This window comes from Myzus persicae, unplaced genomic scaffold, assembly GCF_001856785.1.
Source record: "Myzus persicae strain clone G006 unplaced genomic scaffold, MPER_G0061.0, whole genome shotgun sequence".
Lineage (NCBI taxonomy): Eukaryota > Metazoa > Arthropoda > Insecta > Hemiptera > Aphididae > Myzus > Myzus persicae.
This window is the reverse complement of record NW_019104245.1, coordinates 75000-101517: the sequence shown is the minus strand read 5'-3', so window position 1 is coordinate 101517 and position 26518 is coordinate 75000. Positions and strand designations below refer to the sequence as shown.

Genomic DNA, 26518 nt, shown 5'->3' with positions numbered 1-26518 from the left:
ACGTAGAGTTCCGGTACAATATGTTTTTCTTTTCAATAATTTATGGGCTAGTTGAACGCTGTTGTAATAGTTATCCATAAATAACGAATAACCTTTGTCAAGATAATTGTCCATTAGTTTTTCCACGATATATTCGGTATGACTAACTCCGGGCAATACACCAGTACCTTGGCCAGAATAAATCATAATTTGTTGTACAAGTCCTTGGTGTTCAGTTAACATGTACATTGTACAACTTAACGCCGAAATACTAGACGGCCGCGCCAAAGTACCATCGATTCGCCTAACGACAAATTTTCAGAAGGCTGATATATTTCTTGCATTCGTTTATTGAAAAAATCCAAAACTTTTTCAACTTTATATATGCGACTGGGTACCTCTTCATCAGTTTCGGGATTTTTACAAAAATGTAAAGCGCTCATAATCAACATGTACCTATTTCGACTCATTTTTTCTCGAAAACAGTTCAAATTAAATAGTTCGTCGGTTTTCCAATAGTCTGACATTTTAGGCAATTTTATTGTGCTTGTGTGTAAAAGCAAGCCAAAAAAAAACTTTCAGTTCGTTTACATTTGTGTCTACCCATTTTGTTATACGGGATTTATCGCTGGATCTATTCATGTATAAATCTGTTGCATAGTTGTTTATTTCTCTAACAACGAATTCGAAAAAACCATTGGTCAGTAATAAATTTAAAAAATCAATTGGTTGGTCTCCATCCGGTCTTATTTTTAACCCAACATTTTCATGAAAATCAATAGTGTCCAAATTAGTCGAATGGTCCAACCAATTATAATTTGGAGCCGAAACACGTGTTGTTGGTTGTTTTATTATCCTATTCCGAGTTGTGGGTGGAGACATTAGTGGCGGTGAAATGTACCAGTTTCACTATTTTCCTCATCTAAACGTAACGGACTTACCTCATCAATAATAGCATCATCTGTATCAGTCACATTATTGTCATCAATTTCACCAAAAACCATTTCACCCACAGCATTGTCTGCAGGTTCTTCAAAATCGACATCATCATCGGCAGAGTCACCTTCACCCAAATCTGTGCCAGAACTAAGATCGAAGTCCTCATCACTGGACAAAGAGTTTTCAATTAAATTAAAAATTTCCTGATCGGTCAGTCGTTTTTTTTTTTATTGGAGGTGATTTTAATGTACCCGGATTACTGTCCATTTTGTATGAAAAAAAGGGAAGAATTTATCAACTAATTATCTCAAAAAACTTATCAAAGAAATCGAGTAATAAAATGTCGTTTACGTCATGAAAATAATTGTATTTATTTCTACGAAACCAAGAAACAAATTACTAGCACTCTGTTCAAACTTTCTCGGAATATTGATGTGTTTTACAAATAATCTGTATTACCAAATCATAATAATTTTGTCGTAGACAAATGGGAATCAAATTAAATATATAATAAACGGTATGTAAAAATATGAATGTAGGGTGTACCATAGTATGCGAACATAAATATACATTTATTGTTATTATACATCCGAGCAAGATACACCCTGTAGATTATTAAAATAAACTAAAGGTACGTTTTCCCTGCAGCGTCCAGACGCAGCGTCCAAACGCAGCGTCAGACGCATTGTTCCTAGATACATGCATTTTAGTTGTGACTGTTTTCCTACTTGCGTTTAACGCAGCGCGTCGGTAAATGTCGCAGTGCGTCCGGACGCAGTATTAGTCTGGACTAGTGTCGTGTACGGACCTCTTGCGTCAAAAGCTTGATAATGTCGAAAAAATTTGTTTTTTCCTCAACTGAGGACGAAATTTTAATTGAATATGTCCAACAAAATAGGGAAATTTTTGACAGTGCTCACCCTAAGCATAAAGATATTCATTTTAAAGAAAAAATTTGGAAAATTATTTCTGAAAAAGTCGGTAGAACAGGTACGTACTCAATATAATTGTCTGATTATGTATTAATTAGATCACTAAAATCATATTGAATGTATATTTTTGAATGTAATTACTAAATACTACTTTATTTTAAATACAAATTATGATTATATAATTGTTATTATTATAATTATTTATAAACTTTTAAATTATAGAAGTTTAAATACTTAAATAGTTTAATAATTAATTATTTATTAGTTAATAGTAGTATACCTAAATAGTTTAATTTTTTATAGATGAAGACTGCAAAAAAAGGTGGAGGAACATAAGAGATACATATATGAAACAGAAAAAAAAACTGTCGACTGGGTCAGCAACTTCTGAAAAAGTGAATAGGACACTGTCATACTTATCGTTTATGGATTCAGTTGAATACGAAAGAAAGTATTGAAAATATTTTTTTTAATTATTAATAATGTACTGAAATTAAAGTTTAAAAATTAAAGGACTACATCAAACGTCAAAAATCAAGAAAATGATATTTCTTTGTCAACTGCTGAAGACGGAGATGACACACAAAATCATACGCTAAACGACGAGGATACATTCGAATCTCCAAATACATGTTCAGATTTACCATCAATATCATCGTACGCGGGAAAACGGATTAGGTCCAAAGAGGATAAAATAAGTGCAATATTATCAAAAAGATCAAAAGAAACGGATAATTTACTATCTAAAATCCAGGCACAAAATGAGATTTTAGTCTCAAGTATTGGTAATCAGCATGAGGATAGTGTAGATCTGTTTTTTAAAAGTATTTCGACGACGGTAAAAAAACTACCACCGCGTGCCATAAACGAAGCAAAGCTGCAAATCTTAATTCTTGTCAGCCACTTGGAAGATAAATATTCTAACTTTCAACCACAAGTTGGTCCACAACCTCAAGTATATCAGCCCCAATATTTCGATTATCAATTTCCATCTCAACAGAGTCACGTGGCACAACCAAGTCCTTCGCCATCCACTTCGTCATCATCGCATGGATTTGAACTATACAAGACGCACAATTATGAAGATGACAATTAACTAATTTTTTCTTTCGATATCATTAATATTAATTAATAATATTTTTTTAATCATTTTAGAAGTTGACTATTTTTATTTTTATTTTTACGATTTATTGGAAATTACTTTTATTTTGTTAATTTTGTTATGAATTTTAATAATTAATAATTTTCAAACTATAACTAGTTGATACCCAAGTGTATTTTAAAATATGTTCATACTTTCATTTTCAATAAACCAAAAGATTATTTATAATATATATTTTAGAGTATTTGTTCCAAATATAAAACCAATTATTTCCAGCGATAACGGTAAAATCTAAATTGTCGACAATATCAATTTAAGATATTTAAAGATTATTATAATTGATCACAGAAAAACCAAAAACGTATACCTAAATGTACACATAGATTCATATAGAAATAGAACATATTGATTTTGTTGACTCCTTCCGTCCGTATTGCTAATTTAAACTAAATATAATTTCATTTTTATATTCATATTACAAATTATTATTCATTGTTAAGAACCCCACAGGATGTAGCTAAACATAATATAAATAACGTATAGGTATATTTTATGGATATCAGAACACTATATTAATTTTGATTAAAAGTATACATTGAAAGCATTCAATTATAAACATAATATTAATCAAAAATAATATTTAAAAAATAAAATAAATGTGCTAAAACTGAAAAATATTTTAGTTTGTACGAGTAGTGAGTACTATTCATGTTTGCCACTGTACTGCTCCTTCATTTACGAAGTAATCTTTGAAAATGTCTCTTACAGCAAGTCCTTCTGTACTCAAAAAGCCCCTTTCGTGTTCCAAGGGCGTCATGTTTCCGTCAGGATTAGGTTGTTGTGAGTCAAATTGATAATAAATTTTTCCATTTTTTTCCAAGTAGGCATCTCGTAACATGTTGTGTAAACAACATGTTACAATTATTAAGTCATCGCATGTATTCGGGTTGATATTTATTGGTTGGTAGAACACTCTAAATATTTGGCTCAACAGACCAAATGCATTTTCTGTCACTCGTCTAGCACGACTGAGACGATAATTAAATATAGTTTTTCCACTATCCCCTCTAGCTGATTTTTGTGAAAATGGTCGTAATATGTGTTTATGTAATCTGAATGCTTGATCGCCAAGTATTACATGAGGTACTACTAAATTTGTATTGGGAAGTGCACAATCCTGTGGAAATTTGAACTTACAATTTAAAATTTGCTGTCCCATATTAGATTTTAAAAATATTCCGCTATCCCCTTCTCTTCCAAACGAGCCAACATCGATCGCAATAAATTTGTAGTTCGCGTCAACCATTGCCATTAATACAATAGAAAAATAATCTTTGTAATTAAAATACAAAGAGCCTGAATTATTAGGGCATCGGATTCTTACGTGTTTTCCGTCAATCGCAAGAATGCAGTTTGGAAAGTTCCATTTCGTGTAAAATTCATTAGCTTTAACTTTATAGTCGATAGTATTGGGATTTGGCAAAAATAATGGCATTAACATTTTTTTTAATGCTGCCAACGTTTCTTTCACTATTACGCTAATATAGCTGTAAGAAATTCGGAAAGAAAACGACAAAGACCGAAAAGATTCACCTGTAGCCAAAAATCTGGAACATAAGTTTAAAATAAATATATTAGGTTAAGGTCACGGAATGAATTTGAAAATAACATACTTTAGACAAAGTTCAGCTTTTAAAAAAGTCAGAGTTTTCCTTCTTAATAATAAGATGATAATAATAAAATTCATATCTTAACGATTTTATTCTTATTTACAAAATTAATAAACCTCGGTCATAAAGTAGGTCTTTTTGTGTTAAATTTGAATGCAATGATATCATAGGTATCACGAAAAACGAATTTGAAACTAATGAAAATTTAAATATGAATTTTTAAATAATGTTTCTTAATATGCTTACCTTAAAGTTATTGCCAATTTTTCGTCGGGAGATATAGGTACAGGTACTCGCATAGTTGGTTCTTTTGTAAGATCATCTTTGTCCAATGACAAAATGAAATTAAATTGTTCCCTATTTACACGGAAAAATTCTCGAAATTTAACTTCGTTATTAAAAAGATGTCCTTCAATCAGTTTTTTAAAAAATCCTTCGGTTTCTCTCGTAGCTATTATGCTGTTGGATGCATTTCTCGGTTTGGGAATCATCCTTAAAAGTAATTCATCTTCAAATGCTGCATCTTGTCTGAGAATCTCGCAAATCATAAGGTTATTATTCAAAATTAATTGTCGTTGCATCATGATGAAGGTGATGAAACCTACGTGTGTATTAGATCACGGTCGTAAGCACTATGATTGAATTTCGGTGAATGTAATTTGATCAAAAATACAAAAATTACTGCGTCTAGACGCATGCAGAGAAAACGGGCGTACGTTGCGTCTTGACGCTGCGTCTAGGCGGCTCGATTTTCTGCGTTTGGACGCTGCGTCTGGACGCTACAGGGAAAACGTACCTTAATACTATTTCGTCAGAATATTATAGTCACAACGAAAATAATATGATATTAATATATTATCGGAAATAGCACAACCGCGTAATCGGCATCGCCGTCGCCGTCGTCGTCATTCGGGAAAAATTAATTAAAACTCGCTAAAAATAGCTACGCAAAATCCAAATATACCATTGAAATCACGACATCCTACTGAATAACCACATACAAATATTGAAACAGTGCGTCTATAACCGATCAAATAATACACCCATAAAGATATACATAACATTTGTCGACTACGCGTCGACCGTGGCATTGAACGTGTTAAACCTGCTCTTGTACTTCAAATTGCATCCAAAAGTTTTGGCCCCATTTTGTTTCTTAATTTGCTTTTTACCACATTCATTTGACTGAACAATTGCTCTACTTCGGCATTAGACCATGGAAGTACAAGACGACTGCCCCAGCGAAAAAGGTCGTAACTCGTTTTTTTCAACTTTTCAGTATGAAGAAAATAAACATTCAAATTTAGATTCTAATTCTATTTTTTAACATAAATTTCCAAAAATGTTGTCACTGATAGATTTAAAAAGACTATAATTATTTTAAAAACTTAGTTATTAAAAAAAATCATAACTTCAAGGTTTTTTATGAGATACTACCTATAAAAAATAGTCGTATCTCTACTTACGACCTTTTTCGTTGGCGGAAATCTATAGAAAAAAAGTAGTATCTATACTTACTACCTTTTTCGTTGGCAGAAATCTATAGAAAAAAAGTAGTATCTATACTTACTACCTTTTTCCTCGGTGGCTGCCATAACTAAATAATTATAATTTGGTATTATAATATTATTATTATTTGACGTCATAAACAATAATTTATTGTTCAGCGTAGGACTCAAAATAAATAAAATACTAGAACATTAATACAGTCATATTTTATTTTTCAATAAATTTAACACTTGACTTTTAATGAAGCAAACATATTTTTCATAATATTAATTTAAAAAATAACATCTTAAATAAAAAAAAAAGATTAACAACTTTTAGTTAAACATGGTTAATATATTATAATGATTAAAACAAAAATCTGTTTTTGCTTCTTTAATAACAGATTAATAAAAAAAACAATAAAATAAACATCATACTCAAAATATAATAAAAAAAAATAATAACCTGTTATGACCTTTATAACAGATGAATAAACAAAATTAACAAAATTAATATACTCCAAATATAATTATAATAATAAAAGAAATATTGTGTTATTTTGATTGCAGTGATTTGTAGAAGTCGTGGTAGGTTGAGGGAACAAGCCCCATTGAGCATAATGATAGTAAATCTGCTATTTTAGGTTTTTCAATAGCTAATTTTTGATGATATGCTTTTATAGGCTTACAGTGATTAGTATTTAGTGATTTAGTATTCTCATTGCCAGATCTGAAACTTCTGCAAATGGGTAAGATCCGCTAGCATCTGTGTAACAAGCTACTTCATTCCAAAACTTTATGGTATTTGATGTTTCAGTCCACTTGACATTTAGTATATTAGACCACTGTATATTTATTTTATCAATAATTTTGTTTTCAACGTTCAAAAATTGCGCCAAAGGAGTAAGTGGATCCTTTATAACCTGCAGTGTGTTTTTAACTGATATCAGTGAAACGGTTTGTAAGATATTAACATTTTTAGGAAGACGCTGTTGTAACTGTTGGAGAAGAACTTGAAAAAATCGCAGACATCTCTCTTTCAAATGGTCTTTTTTTTCTTTAGAAGATGGACAAGATGCTAAGATTTGCTCAAATTCATACCCAAAGTAAACATTTTGCACTGTATAACTATTCATATTACAAGTTAAGGGATCTTCCCGACAATTTGGATTTACAAACCTCTTAGAAACAGAATAAATGAGATTTGTTAAATCTTTGAGCAACTTACTTGGGTCAGCTGTATTCGATTCAAAGGATATTATTTTATTTATTCACTAATTGCACTTCTTCCAATATCGGATATAAAAACTTTAAATACGCCAAATTCATGTTGCCGTTATACATTTCAAAGAGTACATCAGCAGCATAGCACTTTTCTTTGGTCCTAGCTACACTAAATAAGGTTTTAAGCTCTAACCATTGATTTAGATGTGACTAACAGCAGACTCTATAGACAGCCATCTTGTTTCACAACACCTAACTATTTTTAGTGGATCATGACCATCGTTTATGGCCCTATATAAATTTGAATACTGTGCTTGACGCAAAGTTGAGTGACAAAACCAATTATACGTTTCTCTTACCAAATAGTCAATATTTCTCGGAAGGGTTTCTGATGCAGCAGCAGACACAGCTAACTGCAATGAGTGGCACACACAACGTATATGGATTAAAGCATTGTTTACACCCACCTTTACGGACGCATTATCAGTTCCTATTCCACATAACTTTTGAAGATCCAACACTTTACTAATTAAAGTTACCTTTACCTCTGTCACTATTTCTTGAGCACCACACGATTCTATCTTAACTGAAATGATTTTCTTAAAGTTCTTATCAAAGTACATAATAGTAATACCTAAAAACTTTAAAACACTTATATCTGTCGATTCATCAATAATTATGTTGTAAAAACTATCACCAATGCTTTCCTTCAGATATTGTGCGAAATGAGGCCCAAGAACATTTGAAATGATTGCAGTACATTTGGATCTATGCAATTTCATGTAAGATGCTGCTTCAGATTCTTTAAAATATTTTTTGCATAACTCTTCCAGATAGTCGCATGACAAAATTGAACAATGAGCAGCAATTAACAAACTTTTTCTACTATGAATAACACACTGTTAACAAAAAGAACCTTCCGTAGATAAATAAAATGTACCTATGAAATATAAAATATGTTATATCAATATAACTGGCAATTCCAATTCCAAATTAAGGATAGTTGTATATTGATTTATAATTTAATTTGTAGTACAATAAAAAACAAATATTTTCATACCGTACAGTCAATCATTTGGGGCGTATGATTATTTACAAATTACAATAAATAATAATTTTAATATTATTTAAATTAATGCGGGAAATTTAAAATGTTGGTATATTATCATATGATAATCAGCTAAATTTTATTATAAATTATAATCACGATTTAAGATAATGAATATCATGATTTATCTATAATTGTGATTGGCACTTATCAATTTTTATTGTTGATATCAGGTATATTTTCATTACAATCAATATTTACCTTAGATTATATAGTATGGAAAACTGAAAATATACAGTGGAATTTCGAAATGGCCACTAATGAAAAATGGCCAAATAATGGCTAACCTAGAATATGAAATATGTTAGATTTATGGCTATAAGCATTTAAGAAATTTCAATGGCTGAATGGGTATCAGAAAAGGATAGTCCTAGCCATAAAATGGCTAAATTGGCAACACAGGTTATTTTATTTTGCTGAGATACCTTATGTTGATACAAGGTTTGGATATAAGACGAATGGATCTTCGCAGAAAAAAATTTTTTGTGTCGGTATATAATATTGCCTACATTTAGCCCCTTCTTTGCAGTTATCAAAATGTGATAAAATTGATAAACCGATAACATCATTTTCATTATAAATTATAATATTATATTTTATTATATAAATTATAATTAAAATAGTTAAATACATTAATAGATAATAAGTTATTAAAAAATACAATATCGTAATTTAAAATTGAAAAATACACAATTTATTGAGAATACAGTATAAATGTACAACCTATTTACTTGGAACATTATTTTAAATTTTCAATCTTTATCTATAAAAAGTAAATTATATAATAAAATTTTAATTTTGATAAATATTTTCAATATTCGAACTAATACCCAGATAGCAATTGTGTAATGATATTATTATTATTACAGTACACAAATATTGTTATAAAAATAATGTTATTATAATAACATAAGTCATAACTATCCAACTAACATAAAATTTTTACATTATAAATTATAATTAAAATAGTTAAATGCATTAATAGTTAATACATTTAATAATACACAATTCGAAAAAAAACACAATATTCATTATTCACTTACGATCGTCATTTAAAAGAGATACAATTCAGCAATATATTAAGAAATTCATTTTCTTTTAGCGCTATAAGAATGATCATCATATGAATGAACATTTAAAACACTTGTATTATTTAGTAAGGATTTTCTTATTATATTACCTTCACTTGACGACAATTGACGAAATTCAAGTTTATTTTTTTTATTTTTAGTAAAGGAACGTGGTTGTTTTTCAATATTTTTTTTTTGTGTTAATTGTAGTTATATCTTCAGTTTGCATAGGTTTTGATTCGTTTGTAAGTATATCCATGGCAGGAGACCGCTGATCTAGCCGTTACAGACCAGTCTGTACAATACCCAGCGCCTCATCACTCTCTCTCAACCGTACACACTGCCACTCTAGCCTTAAGGGGGAATATCGAAATTTAATGATTAATTCGCGGTGGCCCAGTGTTGCGCGTCCGGCAGTCCGGCGCGTGGGTCGCGGGTTCAAATCCTACGTACCATGCGATTTTTTTCATTAATTTCTGAATATCTTTCTCAAGACCAGCCAGCCACATCACCTGTGGTTGTGTCAATTGGCTCCCCGGCGCGGAATCGAACCCCGGTCTCCCGCGTGACAGGCGGGGAAATTGACGCGACCACAGGTAATGTGGCTGGCTGGTCTTGGGAGAGATGTCCAGAAATTAATGAAAAAAATCGCACGGTACGGGATTTGAGAACCTGCGACCCACGCGCCGGACTGCCGGGAGCGTAACACTGGGCCACCGCGTATTATTCATTAAATCTCGATATTCCCGCTTTAGGCCAGAGTGTATGGTTGAGAGAGAGAGTGATGAGGCGCTATCGTCGGAGTCACACAACTCTCGCTAAGACCTCTCCTGCGCCTTCTGTATAACGACTCTGAGCATTTTAATTGCCAGGTTGTGCGCTAAAAACGTCACCTCGCGGTCACTGGTGTCACCCCTACAACCCGCACTCTAGTAGCTCCTGCGGGCTGCGATAGACTTCGTTCCACCAGTGGACTGCCCTCCTGCCACTGGACAACGATCTTTTTGGCATTGCTGCGTCACAGACCTGGCTCAAGAATTTCTGGAGCCGTTCTGCATGGCCTTCCACCGATGCATCCCCCGAGAGAGGGGAAAGTGGGACCGCACGATCCCAATGGTCCTTGATGGCCTCTGAGGACAGATTCTTTACAGACCATCCTCCCGGACGGACTGCCCTCGCTGACGATCGACATGGCACGAATTTTGACACCGAGTACGCGATGTACTCGTGGTCACTGGCAGTGTATCGATTTTTGAGGACTGACCAATCGGACACCAGGGGTCGGTTATTCGCAGCTCGTGCGAATGTTATGTCTATTACCGATGATGCGTTCATCCTTCTAAAGGTCGGTAGGGTACCCGTGTTGCAGACCGTGAGATCGAGCACCGATGCGAAGGCTGACAGGAGGGATCTTCTTATGTCATCCGAAGATGAGCCCCATTCCGCAGAGTGAGCTTTGAAATCTTCTCCCACTATGGAGTAAATCCCCTCAGTGACTTAGTATCGGATCGACGCTTCGAGATCACCGAGAAATTGGTCGAACGCCTGGATATTGCAGTTGGGAGTGCAGTTACAACTGTATAGCAATGTACTACCAACCCTGGCCCAAGGAAAACCTTGACGGAGACAATGGCTGTCGATGTGTTCGGGACAAAGACCGCACACTTGCCATGCGTACTAATAATTCATTGCTCCGATTGCCCTATAGGGCGATTGTAATCGCTGACGATGACTACGTCCGTCCCGAGCTCAGCGGCAGTTTGCAAGAGGAGCTACTGAACCATCCAGCAGTGATTTAGGTTTATCTGCAGAACTCTAATCACTGGAGGAGGGTCTGCCGTTAGGAGCATGACGGCGAGCATAGAAAACTAATAAAATAGAAAGGGCACTCTCGGCAAATACTTTGTTGACGCAATAGCGCTCCTGGTGGATGTCTACCACAACTAACAGTAGATGGCGCCTTTTTCAAATTTTCATATTATACCTGATTCAATATTATTGTTGCTACTAATATTCTTAACTCCTTCTATAGTTATCTACATAGGACATTAAGTATATGTACTTACTATGTATATTAATACATATAAAATGTATTACATAAGAAAACTTATAGTAACAAAATTGATAAAATAGAACACCATTTGACAAAAAAATTTTTAAATGATTTATTCAACAAAATGTTAATATAGTTTAATAATAGTTATAAAATAAATATAAATTTTATATAAAACATAAGATAATCCCTAGCATAATATAAAAAAAACAGGATACTTAATACCTAACATTAAACAAGTTATAATAATAGTTATAATATTTATACAGTAGTCGCCGCTTATTGGACTCACTTTGGGACCCGACAATTTGAGTCAATTAACCGAATGAGTCAATAAGGCGAATGACTCAAAAACCTAACCTAACCTAACCGTGCGAATCGGGACCAACCGTTTTGAGTCTAATATGCGAATGAGTCAATTAACCGTGAGTCCAATAAGCGGCGACCACTGTACTCATATAAATACACATTTTATATAAAACATAAGGTAATACCTAGCATAATATAAAAAAAACAAAGGATACTTAATACCTAACATTAAGAGGACGTGATACCCGCATGTGTTGTCTCCGTCTTACAAGTGCGTAACATGGCAAATTCTACGCAAAGCAGAACACGTATAGCTTCGTTAGTTTAAAAATTAGAGTGAATTTACCTCTTATAAAATCTAAAGGTAAGATAATTATCTAGACAACCTCATATGCTTTATATTATATTTTAATTTATAAGCGAGTTATGAGTACTTTAAGATGTATAAACAATTAAAAATTTTAAAATACTCATAGCTTGCTTTAAAATTAAAATATAATAAAAAGCCTATGAGGTTGTCTAGATTATAATCTTACCTTTAGATTTTATAAGAGGTAAATTCACTCTAATTTTTAAACTAACGAAGCTATACGTGTTCTGCTTTGCGTAGAATTTGCCATGTTATGCACTTGTAAGACGGAGACAACACATGCGGGTATCACGTCCTCTTAAACAAGTTATAATAATAGTTATAATATTTATATTCATATAAATTTAAATATACATTTTATATAAAACATAAGATGATACCTAGCATAATATAAAAAAAACATAGGATAATACCTTTTATTATATAAAAAAGCATAGGATAATACCTAAAATAATATGCAATAACAATATTACAGTTTATTACAGTTTTTTAAAATTTTATGTTTTTTCATTTTGAAATGTTTATAATAGTTTTCTGCTAGACAAAGAATTGTACCCTCTTCAGAGCAAAGCATTTTTAATTTTTCACCTTTTAGTACCCTATTTACATTTGCTGTAAAAGCAAACATCAATAAATTGAATGCAGCACTTATAAATAAATGTTTAGTATCATGATGTATACATATATTTGTCATTTTAAGTTTAGGATTAATGTTATTTAAAAAATATAATTTTATGTTTGGTTCTTTAAATATAAGATTAATAGTAGAGTTAAATTCACTTAAAATGTGTGCATATATGTTGGTTGAAATAATCGAAGGAGTTTGTAAAGAACAGTTATTGTATTGTGTAGCTTTTAAAATTTGATCATTTTTGACATTTGTTGACTTTAAAGTTTCTAAACAAAATTTGCAATTAGATGTTAACTTTTTTAATTTATTTACAATTGCACCAGCAACATAAGTTTGACATGAGAGAGCTAGCTTAGATTTTTGAGGAATTACAACATTTTGAGTAATAGAAGAAAGGTTTATTTGTGGATTGATTTGGATTATATTAGAAGATGATTTATTTAAAGTTAGTAATTGCTTAAGCGTTGTTAAATTTTCACAATTATCTTTTTGACAGTTTGCACCTACAGATTGAGGAGAAATCAAATTATTAATTAAAAGAGATTTAAATGAATTTTGAAAATGGAAACAAGTTGGGTTTGTATTTCGTAAGCCATGACTGCGGACCTGACAGAAAAAATTTTCAACTGGATCTTGATTGAACAAGCGCAATGATACAAATTTGAAACCACTGTTTAATAGTTTTTTACATAAATATTGAAAACCTTTTATGGTGGATATCCAATTTTTTATGGTTGGGACGTTACTGGTTCCAAAATTCATACTTTCCAATATCAATAGAGCGTCCTTCCAGAATTGCCAATGTATCGATGTGGATGTCACAGCACTACGTAATTCCTTCCCAGGCTGAATAACTGTGGAACTATTATTAACGCTGTCGAATAGTTTGTCCATAAATAGACAGAGTTTTGCAGTATCTGACGCTCCCTTCTCCAGTTTATCGTTACCACCTATAACAGTTATTATTTAACATAAAATATTATGATTGAAAAATATCACAATACAACAATTATTAAATTACTATCTGATTTTATAGTAACTCACCTGACCATTCAGAGAGTAAAAGCATTATACTTCCAACTCTCTGACTGAACACCTGGGCTGCAACCGAAACCTTCATTTTCCTCATTTTTTCGGGGTAAATATGAGAATCCGTCAGTTTTGGTACCATTCTTTCACCCACATCAAGACGGTATTTATCAATTTCATAGAAATTGATAATATGCTTCCATTTGGCTATTCTTTTTGTACCATTCATCGTAAATGCCAAGTCTTTTGTAACTAAATTATTGCGAATACCCTTTAGTAAATGTGGTGCATCATATAATGGTACTATTTCTTGTCCATTTATTTCAAACCCAAAAGACTGCTTTTCAATACCCTTTTTCACATAATTTTGTACAGTTTCTCGCATTAAAATATTGATGGCTGCAACATTGGTAGGAGCCTGGTCACAGATGGTACCAACAATATTTAAACCGGTTGATTGAACAGCACTTATCACTTCTTTGAGTGCTACAACGAGATCAGGTGTTTTGATTCCGCTTGCTGCAAAATAATATGCTATAGGCTGTTTAAATTTGCGTTTTACACCCCGTACAATAAATGTTAATGCTTTATCAGCAAACTTTGTCCTACGAACATTTCTTCCAAGATCTTNTTTAATTGGAAGAATAGACTGTGGCAAATCAACTTGGCTGTGTATCGCCGAACCTGTAAACCAATTAAAATATAAAATATTGTAATTTGTCAAGACATGTTGTCAGTATATAAAAAAAAGCATATACATAGTTTAATATAAATATATAATCTGATTGAATGTAAAAAGTATTAAATACAGTATTTGGAATCAACTATCAACCCAATATGTGATCCACCAATTACCAGGTTTAATATGTTACTTACTATAGAAATTTAGAAAAAATATTACATTTTAATATAGGTATACAATTATTTATATAATAAGATAAAAATCAATAACCACAATTTACTAACCCTGATTATAATAATGGGTACCTATTATATACAATAAATAATAAATATTATCATGCAATCATGCAGTTGGCGAAGCAAATACTTAAATGGCAGATTCAATAAAGCAATATATTATAATAAATTTAATTTACCAGAACACTTTGACCGGAACACATGTAGTTTGACAATTAGGTACTTAATTACACTTATTGTTGGATGGGTAGTCAACATTTAAATTATGTATCTACTTACACTAATTTAACATGTTTATGATCGAATATCTACATTGATATCATTTATTAAAAGTTACATAAAATATTTATTTATAATAATTTAACACAAACATTTAACACAAACATTTAACATAAATATGGTTCACACAATAATTTATTAACTCACAAACTGGTAGACATAATGTTGGAATTGCATTTCGTTTCAGTAATTTTGTCCCCTCACTATGACAATCTGTATCAAAATGAAGATCACAAACCAAATAACTTTTATAAATTTGATCAGGTGTCATGGTCAGTAATTTTGGATTACCACACCTCTGAACCCACACTTCAAATCGTGGTAAATCATTTTTGGGGAAACGGTGTTTCGAAATTCCATTCCGACTTTTGCAACTCATTACAACACATATTGGTGAAGGCATTACGTACAGTATTATTAAAAACTTATTATTAAACAGTATTAAACTTATTTAAAAAACGTGCAAATCGTAGAAAATATACCATATTACCATGTGCAACGCCAAACATGTAACGAGTAAACGCAGTAAAAACGAGTAAACGAAGTAAACGTAGTAAACGAGTAAACGTTTTATTAGTTTTCTATGAGTAAACGATTAACGAAGACACGGCGACGGCGATTAGTCGGCGAAAATGAAAAATTGTAAATTAAATGTTTCACATAACCTTAAAACACGGACTAGGCTATTAGTACTACCAACTTGCATACTCTCAATGCTTGTACGTTGGCACTACTTTTGTCTACCTAGACGTCAACAATTTCTGAATACGAGTTAACAGCCCATGACGGCGAGGGTGACGACTTGGCCGGCACTTCAGCCCGTCTGCTTCAGTCCGACTCTTCGGACTGGACATCCTGGTGCAAGAGTTTGCGCGAAGCTATGAGGTGACCAACCACCTTGCATCGAAAACTCCTAGTTTCTTCACCCTCGCAATCTTTGCTCACGTGGACAGAGGCAGAGCATCTTGCATAGCCTTGCCTAGGCTCCAAATCCTTGATCAACATCGACCAACCTACCTTGAGTTTTTTGAGGTGGGCTAGCTGAAGCCCCGGGGAGACCAAAACCCTAATTATGGCCGCCCTGACTCCTTCAGCCCTTCGCGGATCTTTATTTCATTGGTCGACTTTAACTCCGGATTGTGGCAAACGAGAATGCTCTTGAGTCAATAGAATCCTAGAGGAGGTGTTGGATGTAATTAGTGCATTTAAAGGGAGCATTGAGGAAGTGTACAAAGCCTTCTACGTCATGTCTAAGAAGATTCCTAGGGCCGACCAGTCACGGAGGACCAGCAGCCAGAGGAGACCGAAAAGCGTCTCAATGCAAACAGCCAAGAACAAGGGTCACGACGTACAGTCACAAACGTCCAACAGTGTGACACGAGGTGACAAACCCACAGAGACATCCTGCGGTTCAAGCCGTGGCACCAAGGACGCAACGACGGACACACCGTGCTGGTGGGGAACCCAAACTCCGTAACAGTGGCTGCCCGTAGACACATCAAAGCCTAAGGACCAGGGAGCAACGCGAACAGCTGGCCCAGCTACGGAGGAGATAGAGCCCAACCCTCCCGAATTCACATTTGTCAAGAGGAGACACAAGAAGAAAAAAGAACAACTACAGCTTCAACCCCCAATGCGGACACCGCCACTATGAAACCACCGGAGTCTGACGGCAAAAAACACAGGCGACCACCCAAGACGCAGGCAGTGGTCCTGGAGAAGGCATCAGAGGTGTCATATGCGGATATAGTCAAGGAGGCGAAGGACACCGTCCCCCAAGAAGCTCTCACCTTCGAGATAACGTCAAGGAGAGCCAAATCAGGCAATCTTATCCTAGAGACAGTGGACAAGGTCCATACAGACACCTTGGCCAATGCCTTCGAACGATCATTGTATTGATGCGATAGCAATTCTAAAAATTAATTTGAATTCAGCGTGAAGTCTACTTGAGATCGGTCGGGCCACTTTTTCAGTTTTAATTAATATTATATTTTAAACACTACTACAATGTTTAATATTTTTCAAAAAACTTAGGTCAAATTTGTGGAATTTTAAGGGGCAAAATTGATATATGTAATCCGACCGATCTCAAGAAGACTTCATACCGAATTCATGTACATTTTCAGAACTCATATCGCTTCAATACAATGATTGGACCGATTGAAGTTAAATAGGTAGTTTTTAACAGAAAAATTGGCTGGTGCCCAATCGCCTTAAGAGGGACTTTAATCAGGGGCAATATTTAGGCAATATGCCGTCGAAATATTGCTGCCGCCCGTGGCATTTATGTTAGTCGTCACTCGTCGATGATGATTAGTGTGAGTGTGATTGTATGCCTGCACATATCAACGGCACTGCCGACCAAAAATGAAAATCGTAATTTTTTGCTCAAAACGTGCTTAACAGGAAAAACTCTCAGGCATCGTAAAGTGGTCTAATTGAATTGGTTTTTTTGGTTAGAAATGAGGATAATATTCTACGGGGCACATTCAGGACTTATTTTTAATTTCATTGCTTATAACAGACATACCCAATAAAAATAACCAAAGCAGGCGAAAATTGGTCGAATATAAAATCGTATTATATGGTTCAAAAATTTAACTTGAAAATCCATGGCACCCTGTAAAGAATGTTCACTTTCCAAAAAAAGTCATCGAAATCGAATCACCGTACGAAGTGCGAGATGTTTTCCTGTAAGGCATATTTATTAGAAAAAAAACCGGTCACGTGCGAGCCATTTAAGACAGAATTGTACATGATTTTTCCGAATTTTAAATATTTTCTTTTCCTGATTTTAATGTAGATAAAATATTTTTAACTTAAACATGAGTTTAAGCTTACTGCTACAATACACACAATACATACATACTTATATAATACTTAAACAGGTACACGTGTCCTATACTAATTATATAGCTGGCTTTATTCGATCCCAAGTGTTTTGGAGAAAAAGTTACATCGATTCCGTCGGGTAGTGAACGTTTCCAAAATCAAAAATCCATCACTTTTCACAAAATTAATGATTACATAAATATATATATTTCATCAGTACAGGTATAATTTTAAGCAACTTATCCTATCGTCTCTTCTAGTTTGAATTTGTAAGTACTCACTGTCTAATAAGTACCTACTAAGTTTAGGTAAATCTGCTACTATAAACCTCGACAGACGATGACAGCGTATATTATCCTGAAGCAGGAGTTTCGGGTGCATTTTTATGTTTTCATTCAAACGAGATTAACAATTGTCTACCGAATCGATCAATGCCAAATTAATAAAAAAACATCAGAAAAACTTTACAGATGACGATTTTGTAAAAATCATCTAAATTTTGAGGATGGAAATGAAGTTATTAAACGTAATATGCAAAGTAAAATGGTTAAGTTTTGTTAACGCTTGGAACTGAGACAATAATAAAGTCAAGTATTAATGCCATAAACATTTTGAAGTTAATGATACAAAGAAAACATTTGACAGTTTAACTATAGTAGGAAAACCTCACAAGTCAAAAAATAAATAATTTTGTACGTTATACAATTACCTATTAAAGTGTAAATAAAATATTAAAAAAATGATAAAAATATTATAATTGATAAATATAAAAATTATGAATATACTGATAGTCAAGGTGTACATTCAAAATTTGAGTTTAAACTTGAAGAAGAGCTAGAAAAGTTATCTTTTAGTTTAAAGTTGTAAGGTTACCATAAATATATTTACAAGAATTACATAGCTAGTGTTATAATTGCTATATTTAAAATAAATATATATAATATATATATGCATATATATTCGGATAGGTTAGGTATAGATTTCTAGTTTGTCATTTAATCTATGCAAATATTTTAATATACTTTGCTATTATTCACAAATAGTCATATTTATGCATATATATTATTCATCTGATTTGAATAAAAGATTTAGACTTCTGCAGATTTTTCTATGGCCATATTTCGAAACTCTTGTTGAGAAATCGTTGTCTACTGATTGGATTCAATATAAACAAATTAATTCAACAAATTAATCATATATTTGTATATTCTATTGTTGTCCACAAATATGTTTTTGATGAAATAAATTCTTACTAATAAAATTGATAGATATTGTGTTTTATAGTGGTTCATTACATAACATTTTCCTGATGAACATCTTCATTTCATTTATTTTTTTATTAAGTTGTCACTTTCAGTGGCTGTTGTTGGTTCTTTTTTGCCAACTATATTACAACAATCCGTATTCTATAGTTCACTATTGTTTTGGACTGAAAGATTGATTACTTCCCTGAGTTTTCGAAAGGTCGGACGGTTGTAGTCAATGTGGTTGTCAAGTTTGGAAACCTTTATCCCACTCCAAGGGTTCTTAATGAAACAAGGTTCTTCAAATTTTCCACAGTTCTAAAAAATTTGAAAATTATATTTTTGTTTCCAATTAAATTATAATACTTTTTCACTAATATACTGCCCGATACCTAATTAGAGGGGTTTGATACGGTATATTCTATCGAAAAAAACTACTTCACAGGAAAAATTCTCAGGCCTCGTAGGATTGTGGGAGTTTGAAAACTATTATCTTATCTGAAAGAAGAAGACTTCCTACATACTGCATGGAATTTATTTTAAAAATGGTATAGCATAATTTGTAAAAAGAAAGCATAAAATTGTAATTTTTTTGTAAACATATTATTATTATTTTGAGATAAAAATAATGAAAAACAGAGTTCAATGTGGCCTGCAGAAACTTACTCTCTATTAATCAAAAAAAATTATCAAATTTGGTTAATTCTACATTAACATATAATTGGTTAATTCTACAGGACATCATTTCCATAAAGTGTATTTTAGTGGACAAAATTACAGTGGCATCGGGCACATTAATATCAATACTTATTTCAACGCACAGTCCCTGCTTATATTATTACTATATGTATTATGTATACTTAATGCTTGATCATGTGCCAACAAGTTACGACACAATTTATTAGTATACTATTATACTTAATCAATGGCCTTATACATAGTTTGAAATGTCTACTATGACTATTGTGAACATAGTTACTGGTTGAAAATCAAGTTTAAATTACAATAATACAGAGAAATTGCATTTATACTTCAAAATTCCATTACTAATTACTTTATCTAATTTGTAAGTTATACAAAAAATTTTAAAGTTCTGCAAATTGATATCCATTCCTTTTATGATGCTCTGCTTCTAATGATTTCTTACAAAGTATTTTCATTGAACTGCAGGAAACATTTGTGTATTCATTAGTATTTTTAAGAAAGTATTCAAGTTTGATCAATTTATTTATTTTACCTATTATTATTATAATTATTTAAACATAGTTTTATTGTTGATTAATTTTTCAAAGTGGCAAATAAATAATATCATAATATTTTATAAGTCTTGTCCACAGATATGCCTATATCGAGATTCTCATACCTAAATAACAAAGAAGTTGGATATAAACAACAATGCCCAGGAGTTCTGGAAAAATAAATGAATACAACTATCTATACAATTAAATTAAATTAAAATATCAATCATCTCATGGCCCATCTACTAGGACTAGGACCTCTCCTGTAGATAATAAACAATCATCAACCGGCTCAAATTAGGACATACATCACTACCAATCTTATGACCCTACTATCTGCAATACCTATGGCGTACAGCTCACAGTAAAACATATTCCAACTGTATGTCATCATTTCTTACAAGAACGAGAAGAAACTCTTTCCTATACAGCTCTACCCACCTTCCAGTAATCCTCAGCTCAGACTAAATGTGTATTATGTGTATCAGAAGTAGATGCAAAGCTATTTGATAAGCTTTTAAGATGATTCAACTGCCGTTCAATAGGTTCACCAAGTTCTAGAGAAGCTGAGTATTACTACTACTGTAGTACCGTTAAACTGAAAATATAACAGTTAATCTTAGTGATGAAGTTGTATTAATAAGATGATATTAATATGTTTCAACACACCTGACATAGATTAATTAGACACAATTAACTAGGACAATGTCAGTGACAATTAAGTCACAATTTCGATTTCTATATTATAATCAAAAATGGAATTATAAAATAATGATCAATATGAATCTAACAAAAATGTACATTTTAATAAATAGTGTAGGACAAGGTCTGAACTGTTTGCATAATACACATTGCCTAGCCTAGTAAACATTACTAAATTGCTTGGCCCCTTATCTTCTAACTGATAACACTCGCGTCTCTTGCCTTGTTGGAAAAAGACGCACTTAATTTTTGACGAGTTTTTTAGTTTAAATAAATTCCACCGAGAGCGCCACCATTAACGAAGTCTGATTCTACGTGAACGCGGTGAACGCGAGCGACTTCTATTCTGACCCATGCTGTTCGTCCCGCGGACGAGCTACGAGCAACGAAAAACAAGCCGTTTTGTTTTCCGCCGCATCGCCCGCGTCACGTTGGACACAGCGTTATGTTATCATATTAACTATATGACTTTAATGCGATGCTTACAGCATTAGTAGACACCAATTTCACTTGAGAATAAATTTAAAAATAATTACATGTTTTCGTATAGGTACCCAAAATATTACTTAACAAAAAACTAAAATCAGTAAACGTAGGTAATATGTGCAAATAAATTTAGAAGAAGGATTAGGTTCGATCTAAGGTAATTCATAGGTAGATAGGTATTAGGTAATTTTTTTGTTACATGGAAATGTTCTTAAGAGCCCACCAAACGGAAAATAATTATTTATTCAATAAACAAGTTAATTACTTCCAAATAAAACGTTATTACAATATTATTAAAATTATACAAATCATCTTTAATTAATCATTATTCACTTTATTTTAATAATTTTACTATTAATTTACTTTTAGAATCGCTACTTAAATATTTATAACCAATATAAATACAAATTTTTATACTTTCTATATTTTAGTTTTAAAAAACCACGTTTATAGTTTACTTGAGTGACGAACTGAGTAAAGTCATTTGTAAAAACTGTATAAAGACCAGCCACCGGGATAGACGTTAGTGAATAAATTATATATTTTGCCAAGAACTTTACAAAAGCAAACCACACAGACACACAGTTGGTAATTCTCACTAATTGTAGAGACATTTGGATATTGAATACCCAATAATAATTTCGGACAAAATTACGTTTCGTATCGGGATATGAGTATATGACTGCGCAGTACGTGTTCACAGTCGGATATTTCGGTCTTCGGTTAAGATGTCACACCCTCATATATGAGTTGTATACTTGTATCCGTCTTACGAACGTTTAAACATAGCAAAAACTGTTTTGAGCGAGATAGAGACTCATTCTGTAGTCTAAGCTAAGTAACCAAATTTGCGTACTATTAGGAGGTGAACATTTACTGTTCGACATTTTTCGGTATCACAAATACAAGAAAAGTTTTTAATGTTTAAAAATGCATTAATTAAAACTCGAATAACTTTTTTTGTATTTGTGATATCAAAAAAAATAAAAATAATGATACACAGTAAATATTATGTTCTAAATAGTATGAAAATTTGGTTGCTTAGCTAAGACAGCCTGATTGGTTCTATCCCGCGCTAAACAGTTTTTGCCATGTTTTACATTTGTAAACGATTTAACATCATCCGTCATCAGAATATTTGTAACGGGGACTTATGCTATTGTTGATCGCCGGTATAGCTCCTACAAATTCGGCGGTTGGCTATAACGACTTGCGGGGTTAGGGATTCGTGTCACCAAATGAATACACAATATTTATAAATACAATTAACAACGTATGTGTGTGTACACTCATACAAATATAATAATAATAATATATCAACGTCGTTGCGTGATTATATATAATACACAAAAAAAAGCTCTACCTAGCGGGCGCCCCAATATATAGATTTAAGAATACTGAATAATACACAATAATAATAATACAATTTCAGACCAATATGGTCGAGCAGACAAAATATAAATATATAGTTACAATGATTATGATATAATAAATTGAAAAATTAAGATTTAATACCAATCAATGTTACGACCTGACGGCTGACAGCGACATTCGCACGTCTCCACTCCGACGAGCTATAATATCCAACCAGACTGAATGGCAATAGGTGACGGCAACAGGTGGTACACTTCCCAGGCAGACAGGTCACGGGACAGGAAGCTCCAGGGCTGATGGCGAAATATGAGTTTGAGTGACCGTGGCTCCAGCACAGCGCACGCGGTACACGACCGTGCGATCTCCGCAGAGAGTAATACGTACTGGTATATATGTATACTATTTGTATATATACAAGATATCCTGCGACCGATCACCAGGTGGCACGTGGTAGCAATTATAATAATAAAACAAAACACGTTGGCCAAAAGGACCAAGCACGCTGGCGTAACAGGCGGGAGCTGAGGAGATGGTCCGTCAGTCTCAACCGCGGAATACAGACAACACCGGCCGGCGACTCTGTCTTAGCTCGCGACGAGTTGTCTGCCGATGTAGGATGGGTAGGGTGCTCGGTGAACTTCGACGCCGACGGCACGATAGCACCCGCCGATAATATCGGCGCGACGTGAAGTTGTTCCGATGTTCGAACATCTAGGATTGTCATATCCAGTGAGGCGTCGCCGTAGACACTCGCCGCCGCCGACGACGACGTGAAAACTGACAAACGAAGGTATATCGAGAAGCTACTAGTACATGCATACGACCCTAGTCGATGGGAGTCCAATATCCAGTGAGGCGTCGCCGTAGACACTCGCCGCCGCCGACGACGACGTGAAAACTGACAAACGAAGGTATATCGAGAAGCTACTAGTACATGCATACGACCCTAGTCGATGGGAGTCCAACATTCACTGCTGATGTTAATATATTATATCACTGCGGCGAGCACTGCCGGTACATGTTCATGGTCTAATCATTTTGTATTATGTTTAGCAGTCGTGGTAATATAGACACTTTGTGTGGCAATTGTGTTATGCCACTCATACTAAATCCATAAGGCTTAATAATGTGTATTAATGTATGATAACACTATAACCGTAGTTAGACAAAATCAACAGTAATCACTAATCAGTGGCGTACACAGCTATTTTCAATATGTAACCCTCTGATACACAGGGTCGTCCTGAACTATACTTACTAAAATCTATTACTAATATATTAGGTAGTAGGTACATAACATTATACAAATTGAAAATTAATTTTAATTTATATACCTATATATCTTTAATCTTTATTAAGCTATACCTTTAAGAATATATTATTTATACTTTTCGAGTTGCTCATGTGAAGATAAAAATACTAACAATTTATCAACTATCATAGGTACTTGTATAACACCCACGAAGCTGTAGCCAAATTAAATTTTTTTATCAAAATTTTAACTTCAGACGATCATAAAAATATGAAAATTTGGTTGCTTAGCTTGGATTACAGCCTGATTGGTTCTATCCCGCGCAAAACAGTTTTTGCCATGTTTTACATTTGTAAGGTACAACACATGCGAGTAGCGTGGAATGGAAGGAATGGAAAACTGTATAAAATAAAAACGATCTAACATCATCAGTCATCAGAACATTTGTAACAGGGACTTATGCTGCGATCGTGATGTCCAGTGAGGCGTCGCCGTAGACACTCGCCGCCGCCGCCGCCGACGACGACGTGAAAACTAACAAACGAAGGTATATCGAGAAGCTACTAGTACATGCATACGACCCTGGTCGATGGGAGTCCAACATTCACTGCTGATCGTGCTAGCCGTCGTGTAGGTAGACACTTTGTGTGGCAATATTATTATTATTATTATATTGTGTTATACCACTCATAGAACAATATACTAATATATACTAACAATATACTCATACTAAAGCCATAAGCATCGGCGTATCTAGGGGGGGAGGTTAGCCCCTCTATGTGTGTATTTATCTCCCTATAATATATATTGTACCTATTTTATCATTTACATTTTGTTTTTGATGATAAGTTTATACTTTAATTTTATTTTGATTTTTAATTTTGATTTTAGTGGACTGTTACGCTTACTGTGGTGGGGTGTGGGGCCCCCAAAGTTATTTTGAACATTAGTTTCCTAGAACTCAAGCCCCTGTAACTATTTAATCCTAGTTACGCCTATGCCCAGGAGGTCGCTACCCGCAGGTTCAGAAACACTGTTGTAGATGACCCGTTTCAGTCAATGCTTGAATTGGAGGTAATAAACCAATTCTTCAAAAAGAATATTTTAGTGTAGGTACCCTTTCCAATAAATAAATTTATTATTTATATATTTCTAATATCAATAAGAAATTAAAATCATCCGGTATGCATATACGTGTATATTATTGTATCCCCCATTAATTCTTTTTCGAACTCGAGCACTGTTCATTGTTAATGTCACTGAAAAAATATCTTCTCAACAGTGATGTAAGTCCATCCATGATATCTAAAATACAAATGTGAAAAAAAAACAAATTTTGCAAATAATATGCATAATTTATTTTGTGTAATATACATTTAATTGTTATAAACAATCATAAAAAAACACATTCCAAAATAAAAATGGAACAATTATTTTTTCCATAGTTCAACATTCGATTATTATTGTTACTTATAATTATGTGTATTATATAATAGTAAATTTATTGATGGAAAATTAATTCCAATTTTCAATTTAGATACCCAGGATACATAGGGTTGGGCAAGATACTCAAAAAAGAAAAATACATGATGCATTGATATTTTATAATTCCAATTAATTGAATTTTATTAACAATTAACTATACATCAATACGTATAAAGTCAGACTAAGAAGAAGTAATTATGGGTAAATACTATTGCATTATAACTTAAAAGAAATACACTTAGATATCCGAATTTTTTTTTAAATACCACATTAGTAGTAATATATTACTTAATATAAGATCACTGATATCAAAATATAATTTACATTACCTATATTATTGTAAGTACCTGCAAATGGGGAATCGAGTGAATATCTAATGTTGTAAAAATGTCAACTTCAAACGCTCATAACAATTTAATTTGACTTTCCGGTGGAAATTTTTTTTTTTTGATGAAGGTAGACAAGCTTATAAGGTGTCGTGTATTAAATTTTAAAATCTTAGATATAAAAGAAAAATTTGAATGAGTTTCAAACTAAATAAAGTTTGCTAATTTTCGTAATTTTTACGTTATTCGTAAGATTCTAAGTTTAATCGCGCATAACAAATTATTGTGGATTTACGCTTAACTTTCTTTTTTAATTTTGCACAAACAACTTACGAAGAACCTTGTATCACATTCAGAAATTTTTTGACGGAGCGAAAAACATTTTATCGACATTAGTTTTAAAAAAAACAAATAGTAATAGAAAATTGAGCATGAATATAAATAGTTCAACATAACTCAAAATATTTTGAAAATTGTAT

General features: G+C 32.9%; 3 protein-coding genes across 3 annotated transcripts; 1 reads left to right on the top strand and 2 right to left on the bottom strand.

Annotated features, from left to right (window-relative positions):
- The first annotated feature begins 1748 nt into the window (after positions 1-1748).
- Positions 1749-2946, top strand: LOC111040431. The gene is made up of 3 exons (XM_022324354.1): positions 1749-1908; positions 2154-2301; positions 2364-2946. Exons 1-3 carry the CDS (start codon positions 1749-1751, stop codon positions 2944-2946), a joined length of 891 nt encoding a protein of 296 aa, XP_022180046.1.
- Positions 2947-5548: 2602 nt separating this feature from the next.
- On the bottom strand, positions 5549-7718 carry LOC111040430. The gene is made up of 2 exons (XM_022324353.1): positions 6835-7718; positions 5549-5920 (listed from the first exon to the last, which is right to left on the bottom strand). Exons 1-2 carry the CDS (start codon positions 7243-7245, stop codon positions 5741-5743), a joined length of 591 nt encoding a protein of 196 aa, XP_022180045.1. The 5' UTR covers positions 7246-7718; the 3' UTR covers positions 5549-5740.
- A 7475-nt stretch (positions 7719-15193) lies between these two features.
- On the bottom strand, positions 15194-15519 carry LOC111040434 (52 kDa repressor of the inhibitor of the protein kinase-like). The gene has a single exon (XM_022324357.1). The coding sequence runs from the start codon at positions 15501-15503 to the stop codon at positions 15195-15197; it is 309 nt and encodes a 102-aa protein (XP_022180049.1). The 5' UTR covers positions 15504-15519; the 3' UTR covers position 15194.
- Positions 15520-26518: the final 10999 nt, after the last annotated feature.